This window comes from Spea bombifrons, chromosome 1 (assembly GCF_027358695.1).
Source record: "Spea bombifrons isolate aSpeBom1 chromosome 1, aSpeBom1.2.pri, whole genome shotgun sequence".
Taxonomy (NCBI): Eukaryota; Metazoa; Chordata; class Amphibia; order Anura; family Pelobatidae; genus Spea; species Spea bombifrons.
Genome location: NC_071087.1, coordinates 26,214,666 through 26,230,428, shown reverse-complemented (window position 1 = coordinate 26,230,428; position 15,763 = coordinate 26,214,666). Strand labels below are relative to the sequence as shown.

At 39.4% G+C, this 15,763-nt stretch overlaps 1 protein-coding gene across 2 annotated transcripts; it reads left to right on the top strand.

Moving 5' to 3' along the window:
* The first annotated feature begins 3,869 nt into the window (after window positions 1–3,869).
* Window positions 3,870–15,429, top strand: TLR3 (toll like receptor 3). Of its 2 annotated transcripts, XM_053459167.1 has the most exons (5): window positions 3,870–3,977; window positions 7,060–7,510; window positions 9,443–9,631; window positions 12,282–14,134; window positions 15,091–15,429. In XM_053459167.1, the coding sequence occupies exons 2-5, from the start codon at window positions 7,067–7,069 to the stop codon at window positions 15,317–15,319; spliced, it is 2,715 nt and encodes a 904-aa protein (XP_053315142.1). In that variant the 5' UTR covers window positions 3,870–3,977; window positions 7,060–7,066; the 3' UTR covers window positions 15,320–15,429. The 2 variants fall into 2 exon arrangements, with proteins under 2 accessions (XP_053315142.1, XP_053315151.1); XM_053459176.1 differs by lacking the exon at window positions 3,870–3,977 and having other exon boundaries at window positions 7,151–7,287.
* Window positions 15,430–15,763: the final 334 nt, after the last annotated feature.

The window sequence follows — 15,763 nt, the reverse complement described above, 5'->3', positions numbered from 1 at the left end:
TAAAATTATTTCCCTAAAAGTATTAAAATGGAAATGTTACATACAGGTAATGGAATACATTGTACAGTATGTGCTTTAATGCTACATACGTAATAGCAGCAGGGGCTTTCTATCAGTAACACAATAACATTTTAATACAAGTGTTTTGATACAATCTGGTAAGTTACACTACCAGTTCAATTTACATGAAAATCAATTTACGGCCAACCACGACAACCTAGAATTGGATAAAATTATTGGCACTACTAATCTGAAAATATTTCGTTATAACATATTTTCTGTATGTTGTTTTATTCACATTTTTTACATACTGGCTAAATATGTTATAGTTTTGGAAAGTTTTGGAAAGTCTTCTTTGTTTCCTTGTTTAGGTTTGAGATAAATCCAAAGATTTGTAATAGTTGGTATTTGAAATAGTCTAGTCTAGTTTTTTTATGAGCCTGCCCTGCCATCTAGTGTTTTATTTTAAAATTACAAATAGTTTATCGATGTACTTTCCCGCCACATTGCATGATCATATTTCCCAGCTAACTACATAATTTGCCAGAATCAGCTGGGACAGACGTAGTATTTTGTTATATTAAGAAATACAAAAGTGAGTTGAGGAAACAATTTTACAAATGTACAAAACATTTCGATGCCCTCAGCCTCAGATAATTCTACAGAATTTTTTCAGGCTTGATCTATGGGTCAGTGAAATTTGAAAACTTATTAGAAACAGTTATTTTTATTCACATTTGCAAAAAGTGTCTTTGTGTCATTTGTGATGGGGAAGAATCATTATTATTACAAATATTTTGCAGCCGCGGTTTTCTGTCTTCTCCAGATATTCTGTTGTTTAAAATAAAGCCCACTCACTCTTCCCTCAGGGTTTGCCATGTTAATGAAGTACAGACTTTCATGTATCACTGAAAGGTATAAAAATAAGCAGTTTCATTGCTGATTATTATGCATGTATCTTGACTTGGTTGATAAACTATATAGGTGGAAAATGAAAAGTCACTGCAGCTATTTCTAGAATAGCAATAGAGACACTATATATATATATATATATATATATATATATATATATATATACACAAGGTGTATTTTTGGATGATGTAAATATTTTGCAAGCCTTCAGTGCCCTTTCTTTAACCCCTTGATGACAATTGCCAATCCGGGCACGTCGCGGAAAATCAAGGACTTAACGACAAATGACGTGCCAGGACCGGCACGTCTTTAAACGGGTGCAGAAAGCGATCTATTTTCGCTTTCTGCACCAAAACGACGTTGCTGTAATGCCTCGACCTCGAGGCATTCAGCAACGCCATGATCGGCACAAAGGGGCCATCTTTGGCCCCTCCCCGGGGCGTCAACACATATTGTTGCTGAACACATATTGGGGTGTTTTGTGATAGTGACATATACGAGAACCTTTTAATTCATACCTGAAGTAAAATGTGTGTGGAAAAACAAATGCAAAATAAGTGCTTGGAAAGGGTTAAAATACTAGCATTTGGAATACCCTGGGCTGTCTAGTTTTCAAAAATATATGACTTGATGGGGTAAATTGCATTGGCCGGCTTCAAATATACCCGAAATGGCACATGAGGGGAAGAATTACCAGATTCGGAAAAAATGGCTTTGAAATAGCAAAACGCTACCTGTACTTATTGCCCCATAATGGGTAGAAAAAAGCAAAAAAACATAAAAACATTGGGTATTTCTAAACTCAGGACAAATAGTAGAATCTATTTAGCAGGTTTTTTCATTACCTTTTATAGATGAGTAAAAGATTTTTCAACTAAAAGTTAGAAACAGTCATTTTTTTCTAAATTTTTCACCATATTTTATACTTTTTTTTAATAGTAAATAATACGATACAATCAAAACAATGTCATCTAAAGAAAGCCCTTCTTGTCCTGAAAAAAACAATATCTAATGTGTGTGGGTTCAGTAAACGGGAAAGAAGAAAATTACAGCTAAACACGAGCAGCGCAAAAATGTTAAAAAGGCCATTGTCACGAAGGGTACAAAAAGTAAAATCAGCCTTTGTCACGAAGGGGTTAAAAATGATCATGTATACTCAGCCTGGATTTTATGTATTTGAATTTGCATGTCCTCAAATTGTTTTGTGGAAAGCACTTAATCTGTTGCACACATTGAATATGTTGAGTGCATTCCAAATTAATATGATTAATGAGCATAATGAAGTTATACCATTAGGGTGCAAGGCATACACAAGAAGGTGCTTTGCGTTGATCACTTTTGTTTACAAGGCACTTTTAATAATAATTTTCCTTCAGAAGGTGCATTTATACATCACCAGGGAATATGGGATGCTCTCGACCCTAATGGACAACCTTACTTCATTCCAGCGACAATGATTTCATTGTACAAATGTTCTTTCAAAAACCCTGTGGTTCCCCAGTGAAGGAATTTAAAGTATGTTAGACTCCACTGTGAATATTGACAATGCTTCAGGAATGGATACTACATGTTATTCCTTGTAACGAGTCTACTTCTGGAGAAATGAACAACAATTAGCCAAAATAAACATTTCCTATGTTTATATAATTTTTTCAAAAATTTTATATTTTACACTCATTTTTAACAAGCAAATAACTTGTGGTATGTTTAACCAAGCGGGCCATTCTCTTTATCCGTTAAAAACAATATAATATATATTTTCTTGAAGTAAGCAATAAAAGGTATCCGGAACTGCCAAGTGGTGCACTGCACAGTAAATAAAATAGTAGAAATACGTTTTGGTAAAAATGTTAAATTTAAATGTGACTTTTTATCTCACATACTTTTACATTAATGCTGACAAAATTAGAAAAGGCACAAAATAAAGGTGTGTAAGGTAGATGGACCTTAGGACTGCTATAATCCAAAGTCTAAAATACATCTGCTAAAGATGTTATTGGAGAAAATGTGTTCCTGTATATACAGATGACAGGGTCACACAGTGGCACCTGGTGGGTAGTTCCACTGGGGGTTCACATGCAGCTGTTCCCTCTCCACGAACACACAGAATATTGCGCACTAACGGCATTGACACGCTGATTTCGGCACACACCCACCCACTTCAGATTGGTGAGTTCTCTTGCTATTTTATTATAAATATGTGTTTGTTTTATTTCAAATGTATGTCCTGATGAAAGTCAGCAATGAGTGAAACGTCGACTTGACTTTGTTTGAATAAAGAACAGTAGTATTTTCATTCATATGGATCGGTAGGGGGGCTACTGGGGTTGAGGCCCTAAATCTCAACTTCATTGCCCCGAATGGAGACTCTGGGGCTAAAGCATACTTTGACCCCAGAGTCTCTATTAGGGGCTATGGGCTGACTGGGGAGATCATAGATCTCCCTCTAAATGGATCCAAAGAGAGAGCTCAGACAAAGAGAAATGGAAGGGATCGTGAGAAAGGGGCGGATGAAGAGGAAACCTAAGACCACTGTGGGTGCAATTCCTGTGGGTGCAATCTGGGTGCTGGGGCAAGTCCATATGTACATATTATATAGTTAAAAGTGGGTGTCTAAAGCAGATAGACTTGGTTGCATATTTCACAGAGGTTGCTGGAAATTAAGAAATCCGAATGTTGTTCATTTTTAAATGTTTTGGAAATATTTGTGTGTGTATTCGGTATCTGTGCAGTGTGCACAGCGACCACTCCCAAAGCACACTCTGCTGCCATCCATTGTGCTACGGGCACTAGCCGTGGATCTTTTGGAGGCCTATCAACACCCCTGCATATGGATGTAAGCCATGGCATTAAACTATTTCCCCACAGCTGTCGCTATAGGTGGCTGTGTATCATACAGAACGCAGCCAGCTCGGGCACACATGGAGGGAAAGCCCCTCCCATTTTAGGAGGGGTGACTCACGTACATTCTATCTACAGCTCATAACACGGCTTGTGGTTATGACCTCGTTTTAAAACATACAGAAACAACAAGAAATATCGCCCTTGAAAACCCAGAGTGATCTGTAAGTTTTAGAACAATGTTGCCTGATTTAAAGTTTATGATCTGGGAAGCAATGGTCTTGCTTTGGGTAGAAAACGCCAATGTTTTTTCTTATGTATCGGAGATTAGGCATGCAATGGGTGTTAATTTTGCATTGCAGTCACGGCTTTGTCAGCCTGACATGTAAGTTTTAATGTTATTCTTAACACTTTAACTGCCAGAGTTTATTTTGATTACTTTTAGGCTAGCTGCACTGTGAACCTGGATAAGATGTGCTTGAAATGAATGCATGTAGGTATAGTAGTGTAGGTTAAAATTATCAGGAAAGACGAAGGGAACTCAATATGTTGGAGGAAAAAACAGAAGGGAGGTTTATTTCAAATAAGAAAAAATGTTAGAACAAAAGATTATATTCTTATACTAGCGGGTCATAGTCTGATATGCAATCGAAGAGAATTTTCCTTTATGTGATAGATAAATGGTACAGCTTCCCAGCAGAAGTGGTAAAGACCAAGGACTAATTACAGTCGTTACATCAAGGAAAATGGGTAGACTAGATCGGCCAAATTACAGCAAAAGGGTAATTTGGGTATTTTTAGGTATTTGTTTTTGCAAATTGCGGTCCTTATTTTGTGAATTAGAATACCAAATGCTGAGATATTTTGGGCATTCTCTGTTTTGTTGATTTACAATGGCTAGTATTGTTTTTGCAGATCAGCAGAGGTCTGTGTGTTTGCAGAACAGATTCCCGTTGCAGATCCCACATGGCCACCTTTCCATGCTCTTAAGCTGAGAACAGCAAGGTGGCTCTTTGGGTATAGTGGGCCAGTGGTTCCGGTCTCTGAACACACCACCCCCAGACCCATCCCAATTTGAACACTGCTTACAATTTATGCAGTGTAACGTGCAATTCATATTTTCAAGGGAAAGACAAAACTAGAATTGGCAGACAGAAACAAACTGATACATTAGGTAACCCTTACGAAAAAATTACAGTGAAGTACAAATGCAGTAAAAGTGCAATAAATGTGCAGTAATACTGCAGTAAAAGCAGGGCCGGCCTTTGGGGTGTGCGACCTGTGCGACCGCACAGGGCGCCACACTCCAGGGGGCGCCGCCGCGGGGTCCGACGCCGCCGCAGCGCGGTCCGACGCCACTGCCGCCGCGGGGTCCGCCGCAGCGCGGTCCGACGCCCCTGCCGCCGCGGGGTCCGCTGCCGCCAGTATGGGGGCACCCGGCACCCCTCCAGAGACGGACAGTAATGTCCGCCGCTGGAGGAGCAGGCTCGCAAGGGAGCAGTATCGGAGGTCTTTAACAGACCTCCGATACCGCTCCCTTGTGATCCCCGCGGCAACAGCTGCTGTGCGCCGGGGTTTGCTGTCAGATCCCGGCGCACAGCACTGAAGCCGCGCCCACCGGTCTCCGTGCCCTCTGACCCGGAAGAAGAGAAGACAGAAGAACTAAGAAGAAGAGCGAAGGCAAAGAAACTGAAAGAGGAAAGGTAGGAAAGCATAGAGTGACAGTGAGAGTGGATTGGTGTATATGTGTGGATTAGTATATATGTGTGGTTTGGTATATATGTGTGTGGTTTGGTATATATGTGTGGTTTGGTGTATATGTGTGGATTGGTGTATATGTGTGGATTGGTGTATATGTGTGGATTGGTATATATGTGTGGATTGGTGTATATGTGTGGATTGGTATGCGTGTGGATTGGTATATATGTGTGGATTGGTGTATACGTGTGTGGATTGGTATGCGTGTGGATTGGTGTATATGTGTGGATTGGTGTATATGTGTGGATTGGTATATGTGTGGATTAGTGTATATGTGTGGATTGGTGTATATGTGTGGATTGGTATATGTGTGGATTGGTGTATGTGTGGATTGGTGTATATGTGTGGAGTGGATTGGTGTATATGTGTGGATTGGTGTATATGTGTGGATTGGTGTATGTGTGTGGATTGGTGTATATGTGTGGAGTGGATTGGTGTATATGTGTGGATTGGTGTATGTGTGTGGATTGGTGTATGTGTGTGTGGATTGGTATATATGTGTGGATTGGTGTATATGTGTGGATTGGTGTATGTGTGTGGATTGGTAAGGGTGTGAGAGTGATGGGTGTTATGCTGTACCATTTCCAATGTATTTTTCATTATATAATTATGCTCTAAAGTACATCATAACTCCCATCACTCTATACTGTTCCATACAGTGGCAGAGCTGGGAGGCAGAGGCCTTGCACCCTCACCGCAGGACTTCTGAAAGTTAAGTGAACTTCAAAGAGGGAGAGGGTAGATAGTTAGGAGGGAGTAGATAGGGAGAATGGAGTGAGACGGGGTACATAGGGCAATCATACTCCTATCATGCCAAGTAGTCTACGAGTACATCCTGGAATCTGCGGGCATGATAAGAATGTGATTGCTGTTAATCATATATATATATATATATATAAATATTGTTATTTAATTGTTTTGTAATGTGTTATGGTGTGTGTGTGGGGGGGTCATATTCGGTTTCGGCCAGGTAAATGCTGCACTTTTGGTTTCAGTCCAGAATTCGTTTCGGTGCATCCCTACTACTAAGCCAGACAATGAAGTGGTAGGCCTACACCACATCAATGTTTGGCGTAGTATATAGTGATTGGGGTTTTGTTACAAGTTTTGATTCCTTTCTTTTTTTGGGATGGGGGGGCGCCAGACGAGTAGTCCGCACAGGGCGCCAGAACACCTAAGGCCGGCTCTGAGTAAAAGTGCAGTATTGCAGTTTTTTCATGTCCAAAAAACTGCAGTATTACTTCAGAAAAACTGCAGTAATTTTTTGTAAGGGGAGGGCCCGGCTCGCATGCTTACCCTCTCCTTCCATCTCTCTCTCTTTGTTCTACCCATTGATGAAACATTGACCGGTGTTACATTCCTCTTTGTGAAGGCAATAGTCAGTGGATTGCATTCTAGAAATAATTGGTAGGAATAATCTATGCTGTAAATATTGATACCCCATCTCTTCCCTACCAGCAGCCACTGCAGTGTTAACAGTGAATTAATGATTTGGTTGTAATTAAATTATTTTTTTTAAAAAAGCCTCATGATTTTTTTCCAATACAGACACATCATGGGGCGTGTACAACTGTTCCCAAAAAGTGCGTTTTACAGTGTCTTCACACTTTGTGTGTTGTCAGTCTTAGCTGAAAACCCGTGCAAGGTCACACAAGAAAAGGCTGACTGCAGCCACCTCAAACTGTCTGTAATACCCTCTGACCTTCCTTCTACCATCAAAGAGTTGGACCTTTCTCACAACCAGCTCAAGAAGCTGCCTGCTGCCAATCTCTCCAGGTATGATCAACTGGAGCATCTGGATGTTGGTTTTAATACCCTCCATATATTTGAACCAGAACTGTGTGAGAAGCTGCCTCTGCTAAGAACCTTAAACCTGCAACACAATGAGTTTTCTAAGATTTCAGAAAGATACTTTGTTTCATGTAAAAATCTACTTGAACTATATCTGAATTACAATGTGATAACTGCCATCACTGGAAACCCCTTTGAAAAACCAGAGGTAAGATGCTCTTATAAAATATTTTTTGCACTTGAATCTCATGTATTGCATAAATAAATGAAAATGGGTTTGTTGGTCAACATCTTTGTGGCCAGAGTAGAAGAACAGGAGGAGACTATTTTGGTTGTCTCGCTTAAGACAACAAAATAGTAGTGGATAATTATAAATGTTATTAAGGAGCCCATTGGAAAATACTGGTTGCGTAATGTCATTGAGTTGTTGGTTGTGAAGATCTGCAAAAGCTAGATTAAATTTCCCAGGCATCCTTCAGGTTGTGGTTCACCCGGGCTTATCATGGTCGTGGGAATTTAACTCATTCATTTTGAATCATCCACATTTAGAGAAAAGATAGGAGGATATTAAGGAAATACTTTAAAATAAAGACATTATGCCCTCTGTATTCTTGCTGAAGGTGAAAAGAAAACAATTCAGTATATAATCCTCTTGTTAGACCTACCTGTACTGGGATCAGAGTCCTTTTGTAGTGAAGTTGCTGCCCTGCAATACCTCCTGACAGAAGGTAGGACGAGGTCAAGGCAAACAGAAGATAAGCACTCAAATCAGAATCAGGGTCAAGAACGATCCAAACATGTGCTACTTCCTTAAATTGAGGGTATTTTCATGCATAACTCTAAACCTACTGTTTTTCAACCTATATGTCAGACATACACTATATGGACAAAAGTATTCTCCATCTGACCATTACACTAACAGAGACTTTTATGACATTGCATTTTAAATGCACAGACATTAATATTTAGATGCCCCCTTCCTTTGCAGCTATAACATCTTAAAAATCTTTACAAGATTTTGGAGAGTTTCTGTGGGAATTTTTACCCATTCATCCAGCAGAGCATTTGTGAGGTCAGGCAATGGTGTTGGATAAGGCCTGGCTCGCAATCTCCGTTCCAGTTCATCCCAAAGGTGTTCGATGGAGTTGAGGTCAGGGCTCTGTGCGGTCACACCAAACTCATCCAACCCTGTCTTTATGGACCATGTTTTGTGCACTGCGGCACAGTCATACTGGAATAGAAAATGACCAAAATGTCTTGATCTCTCCCAATTTAAACACCTATTACTAAGAACTTTGGGTCCTTTGGGAAAAAGCTACAATCCATCTTTTTAAACAGTTACTTATTATACCAAATAGGACTGGTTTGGGAAATAAAACCAAATCCCTGTTCATAGCACCATTTCCCTAGCCATATATTAAAATCTGTAAGTCACAGCATCTTATTGTTCTGTCTCCAAAACGTCAGTAAAACCTCTGAAAAATGAAACAGAAGATGTTACAGAGCTTTACCTAGTTCACTAAAAACACTTGTACATGATATATTATTCGTTCATAAATGTTTAAGATTCAGTTGAAAGAAAAAAAAGGTTTTGATAGCATGGTATCTAACCCCTCACCAGCTAGCTAGAATTTATAACCTTTCAACAAACTTTTGCCGTCATTAAAAAAAAAAAAGAAAGATGTCATGTCAGCATGGCATTTTGGGGCAGGAATACATTAACAAAGGTTTTAGTGGACTTGGGGCTGTATACTGTATGATAGATATTTGTGATGGTCACTGCCACATTTCAAACTTGCTGATTGGGAAAGGAGCCACAGCATATTGAATGCACCTCAAAAAGCACTGGTGAGACCTTAATTGGGGTATTGTGTACAGTACCGGAGACCATATCTCCAGAAGGATATAAATACTTTGGAGAAAGTGATATTCTTACTAGACATGGTGAACAGTTTGTTTCCATGTATATCCCGCTGCACAGCGGTCTATAGCATGGATATGGTTCCAGAACAACACAACCGCTATTAGTAGGGTTGTAGGGTTTGGGAAAAGACCATGCAGAATATGAAGGAGGATACAATGACAGCTCTGGTTTATTAAGTCTTTTGTTTTAACAAATAACTATATTTTTTTTCCACAGAATTTATCTATTCTGGACATGTCACACAACAAACTGACCTCTACCCATTTAGGTGACAGACAACTCCATAATCTAAAGGAACTTAAATTGTCTAGTAATAAGATTGTGGAACTCAAGAAGGAGGGTCTTGAATTTCTAGCGAACACCTCCCTCAAAAAGCTTGACCTGTCATCGAATCCCCTTAAAGCGGTAAGTGTTTATATGCTAGATCCTGAGCAGGGCCGGACTGGGACTGAAAAGCAGCCCTGGAAACATTTGGAGAGCAGCCCCATATAGTTTATCTCGCGATTGAGCTCTTATACCCACACGCACCCCTTACACCCGAGTCACACTATGTGCCATACAAATAACTATAAAACATTCTTTTTATCATATTATTTGTATTAAAATACCAGAAAGCAAAACTGTTAAAAGGCCCTAATAAATGAAATATATTACACATAATGGAATCAAAACATTTACTACTGCAAACATTTTTAGATTGAGACATTTTTTGTTTTTGTTTTTATTTCCTTTTATTTGCCAACCTGCCCCCCCCAGTTATGCACATCTGCCCCAGACTTGCCACTATGCCTACTTTTAACCACCTATATGCCCCTCTGCCTCCAGAAATGCCTTATACCCCCTATATGCCACTCTGCCATATAGGGGGTTAAAAGGCATATCACGCGAGTCGCTGTTGCCCAGAACCTGATGCAATCTTTCCCTTCCTCTAATAGGGTTACCAACAGCCCCTTCTACCCCCTTTTTATTTTCTTTTGCACAGAGCCCCATGTCAAGGAGCTTTCAATTACTTAAGTTAATAGAACCTGATTAAGTTAGTAGAATCTGATGTCTTTTCGTATTGCAGGGTATATCCAGAAAACAAACACAGATCAATTCTGGTGGAGTGCCAGACATCTGCCCCAGGCTTGCCACTCTGCCCCCTTTTAACTCCCTATATACCCCTCTGCCTCCAGAAATGCCTTATACCCCCTATATGCCACTCTGCCATATAGGGGGTTAAAAGGCATTTATAGAGGCAGAGTGGCATATAGGGGGTTAAAAGGCATTTATAGAGGCAGAGTGGCATATAGGGGGTTAAAAGGTATACCATGGGGCACTCCAGAAAAGCCTTATGCCCCCCATATGCCACTCTGCCTCCCTGATATGCCTTATACCCTCCTATATGCCACTCTGCCCCATGATATGCATTTTAACCTCATATATGCCACTTTGCCTCCAGAAATGCCTTGTAGCCCCTATATGCCACTCTGACTCCAGAAATGCCTTATACCCCTATATGCCACTCTGGCATTTAGGGGGTCAGAAGGCATATCATGGAACAGAGTGGCATATAGGGGTATAAGGCATTTCTGGAAGGAGAGTGACATATAAGGGGCATAAGGCATATCAGGGAGGCAGAGGGGCATATGGGGGGCATAAGGCTTTTATATAAAAAAAATATTATACAGTTTGTTAAAAAAAAAAAATGTTTATTTACCTTCTACTTCTTCCACAGGACATCCGGTGCTCCAGCAGTCTGAGTGTGAGGGGGCGGAGCTCTCACCCCTCACGCTCCTCCCATCACTATGCGGCCACTATGCGGCCATCAGATTAATGGAAATTTAATCGAAACGGCCGATGCGTGCTGACACCGCCGGCCGGAGCTACTTTAATTCTTTTTTTTTTTAAATTGAATATGCCGGATCGGCTTGCCATATAAAGTAAAATAAAAAAGTATTAAAGTAGCTCCGGCCGGCGGTGTCAGCACGCATCGGCCGTTTCGATTAAATTTCCATTAATCTGATGGCCGCATAGTGATTGGAGCAACATGAGGGGTGAAAGGTCCGTGCGAGGGGGCGGGGCTTTCACCCCTCACGCTGCTCCCATCAGCAGGCGGCCATCGCACACGGCCGCTGAGCGCTGATGCCGGCGGCCGGCGCTGCTTTAATACTTTAATAAAAAAAGAATTGAAGTAGCGCCGGCCGTTTAGATAAGATTTCGGGCAGTCGCCCGGCCTACGAATCTGCCGGCCCACCGGGAAATTTCCCGGTATCCCGGTGGGCCAGTCCGGCCCTGATCCTGAGTGCACTTGACACAAATGAAAGCAACCATCAAAATACATCATTTGATTCTTTCCATCCTTCATTAACCTCCAAACCTGAACTCACTGTGAACGATTCTATCATTATTCCTACACACTGTTGTCTTGGCATAACACTTCATTCTGCACTTTTTACACTCACCTACCAAAATATGTGCTCCAAGGCAGGTGGGCAAATTACTGGGTGGGTTTTCTAACCTACCTATAATCACCCTGAACCCCCTCCTATGCCAACCCAGCTCTCATACAACCCCTCCAGCCCCCACATTAATTAATTTACCCCTTTAGTGCCTTTGGTCACACTTGAACTGTCATGCAGCCCTTGCGTCTCCCCTAAGCTCAATCTTCAGTGCTTACTTTAATGAGTTTGCCTATGGCCAATATTGGAAGAACATAGTTGAGATTGCATGAGCTACCATCGAGGTATTCACATTATGTAGTTTCTGTACTTCTCTAGGCAAGTGTGTGATCTACTTGGTGATTAATCTAACCATGCTCATTGTTTTCTGTCCCAGCAGGTTGCATCCATGCAAAAAAGTACTACAGATCAAATATACTTAATGCATTCCTTAACTGTAATACTTACAAAAGGACACATTTGCATGGTGTGGTTCTTTTATGAGCATATAATACATTTTGTGGTTCTGATATTTTTCATATTTCCAACACTGATATGTCATAGTGAAACAAAATCATCCAATTTCTTTATTTATGTTGTAGTAACACTCAAAATCTCAAAACTTTCATTTTTAGGTAACTCCAGACTGTTTTAGAGCTCTATGGAGTCTTCATACTTTTGTAATGGCTAATACAACTCTTGGACCTACTCTCGTGGAGGACCTTTGTTCAGCATTAGGTGGCACAGGAATCCAGTTCATTTTATTAGCAAACGTACAACTGTTAAGAATACATAACAAAACTTTCAGTGGATTAGCAAACACGGATCTTGTATTGCTGGATATCTCTAAAAATGGCTTGATCGAGATAGAAAATGATTCGTTTGTTTATCTATCACACTTACAAAATCTAAATCTGGAATATAATCAAGTTAGTCAACTAAATCCCAACACATTTCGTGGCTTGACAGAAGTGAAGACTTTGAATTTAAAAAAGTTTTTTACTTCCAAAGTTACTTCCAAAGTATCAAAAATTAATGACCTATCATTCCACTGGCTGAAGAACCTTGAATATCTCAACATGGATGGCAACAAAATTTCCAGCCTTACAGAAAAAACCTTTAGTGGTCTTACGAGTCTGAAAACATTAAGTATGACAGAATGCTCCGCAAACTTACAGACCATTACAAATGCAACATTTTCCTCTCTTTCAATGTCACCTTTGCTTACGCTAAATCTGAGTAAAACTGGGATAGCAATATTGGAATATGGAGCATTTTCCTCCCTGGGAAGCCTACAGTTTCTTGATCTGGGTCTAAATAGAATTGACCAGGACATTATAGGTCATGAATTTTTAGGTCTTCACAGTATTGAACTGATATATCTTTCTTATAACAACCGCCTGACACTCACCAGCAATTCTTTTAATTTGGTTCCAAGTCTTAAGAAGTTAAACCTCAGAAAGACAAAACTAACCTTTAGAGACCTTGAACTTTCTCCATTTAGAGTTCTAGAAAATCTTACCCTTTTAGACATCAGCAACAATAACATCGCTAATATACAGGAAAACATATTTGAAGGTCTATCCAATCTTAGAATTCTCAATCTTCAGCACAACAACTTGGCTCGATTATGGAAGAAAGCTAATCCTGGAGGACCATTTATGTTCCTTAAAGGGTTACATAATTTGGAAATACTTAACTTGTTATCTAATGGCTTCGATGAAATTCCTGCTTCAGCTTTCCAAGGGCTGTCAAAATTAAGGATTTTGGGAATGGGAGAAAATAATGTATGCATTCTTCCTCCATCAATATTTGAAGATCAACTATCACTTTATGAATTAGATCTTCATAAAAATCTCATAACATCAGTTGAGAAAGTGCTGTTTGTGAATGTTTTAAAAAACCTTAAGATATTAAACATGGGTGGAAATCCTTTTGATTGCACTTGTGAGAGCATAGCTTGGTTTGCAAATTGGATTAATACAACCAATGCTACTATTCAGGGCTTGGACACTCAATACATTTGTAATACACCAAGCAGATACCATGGAATTCCTGTGAAATTCTTTGACAACTCCCCCTGTAAGGATAACGCACCATTTAAAACACTTTTTACACTTACTTTTACCCTGGTGGTTAGTTTCATATGTTTTGTATTTCTGATACAGTTCCAAGGGTGGAGAATACAATTTTACTGGAATGTTTCTGTGAACAGAATTCTTGGCTTCAAAGAAGTAGATTCTAGAGGAGAGAACTTTGCTTATGATGCCTACATTATTCATGCTGTAAAGGATATGTCATGGGTTGAAAGAAATTTAATTCCTCTCGAAGAAGAAGATGATGTGTGCCATTTTCAGTTCTGCTTTGAAGAAAGAGATTTTGAAGGTGGAACATCACAGCTTACAGCCGTCGTTAACAGCATAAACAATAGCAGAAAGATAATTTTTGTTATAACTCAACATTTTTTGAATGATAATTGGTGCAAGAGGTAAGCTTAATGGGCAAGAGTAAATGTTTCATAGGCAAATACAGAATAAGACACAGAAAAACATCTTTCTGGTACCACGCATGCTTATGTGAGGTTAAAAGAGTGTGTGAAAGTTCTGAGAAGATACAAGTATGAATACATTATTTTGTGTTGTGGCCTAGGGTGACTAAGTTGTTGGGAGGGCAACCACTTCTGTCACCAAATCGAGGGCAGATCAGGTTCAGGCCTCTCAGGGCAGCATCACTCAATTGCTGATCTTGCTCAAAGCCTGCATTGCATTGCTCTGTTTAAGAGGTTACTACATCCGAGACTAAGGTATTAATTCTGACTACGCAAAAAAATACAGAAAGGAATGCACACCCTAAAGAGGATATAACTTCAGAATGAAGTTCTGAAGTTGTTGAAATGATAGATATGTACATACACCAATGCAAGGAATCAGTGCATACCCAGCAAATACTATTTACCAATACCAATAAATATTGGGGATTCCGTCACACCAAATGGCCATGTATTGCTTAACTCACCTCTACGTCAAGGTACCCCAAGTAAGACACTTGTGTCATAGGTGTGTCATATATAACAGTTTATAACTGATCAGAGCATCAGAAGTAAGTAGCCAAGTTGAATGCAAATCATGCCCAGAAATAACCCTTTTGTTAGCTGTAGGGTAATTTAGATTTTTATAGGAATGTTGAATTTTCACTTGTAGCCATGCGATACAAAAGACGGGTTTTGATAAGCTGAAAGTCTTTGTTATCATGGTACCAGATACATTATCTCTTTTTTGTGTTGTTTTATGATCTTTTGGTTAAAAACAATAATGTGCTAAAGCACTTGGATAATGCTTCACCTGTAAGAGTTTTAAGATTCTAACCATTGTTAATTTTGTTTTAAAATTTATTTTTTTTAATTTCTAGGTGAACTTCTTAACCTTATACACTTTTGCTTGTCAGGTTCAAGATTCACCATGCTGTTCAGCAAGCCATAGAGCAAAGCCGGGACTCCATTATATTGATCTTCCTTGAGGATATTCCAGATTACAAATTGAATTACACCATACATCTAAGACGGGGAATGTTCAAATCTTCCTGCATCTTATACTGGCCAGCTCATAAAGAGCGGGTGGATGCTTTCCATCAAAAATTAAAAATTGCTCTGGGATCCTCCAATCTAGTAAAATAGCATTCATTGAATGCAATAAATTTGTACAAAACATGACTGTGCTTTCATATACATTTTTATTTTTTGTGTTTAAGTAGCAAAAATAAACAAGCAGCATATTTTAACATCGATATTACTGTTTATTCACTAACCTCATTCTACATTTTGAAGGAGTGAGTAGACCCTGTGTAATGCATATTATTTTTATTTATTGTTTTATATAGCACCATCATATTCCATAGCGCTGTACAATGGGTAGACAGGATATAACAAGTAGTGTATAACATATATAATACCGTGGATTTGGTTGGTGACAGAGTGCTATTGCTATTATGTCTTCTTTTCATCAACTCCTTGTTCCTTGGATTATTATCACCTTCTGGACACCAAAAACCTCTTTAAATGCTGATGTATCACGGTGCAGATGATTAATCATTGTACTTTACTATATTTACTGAATATCTT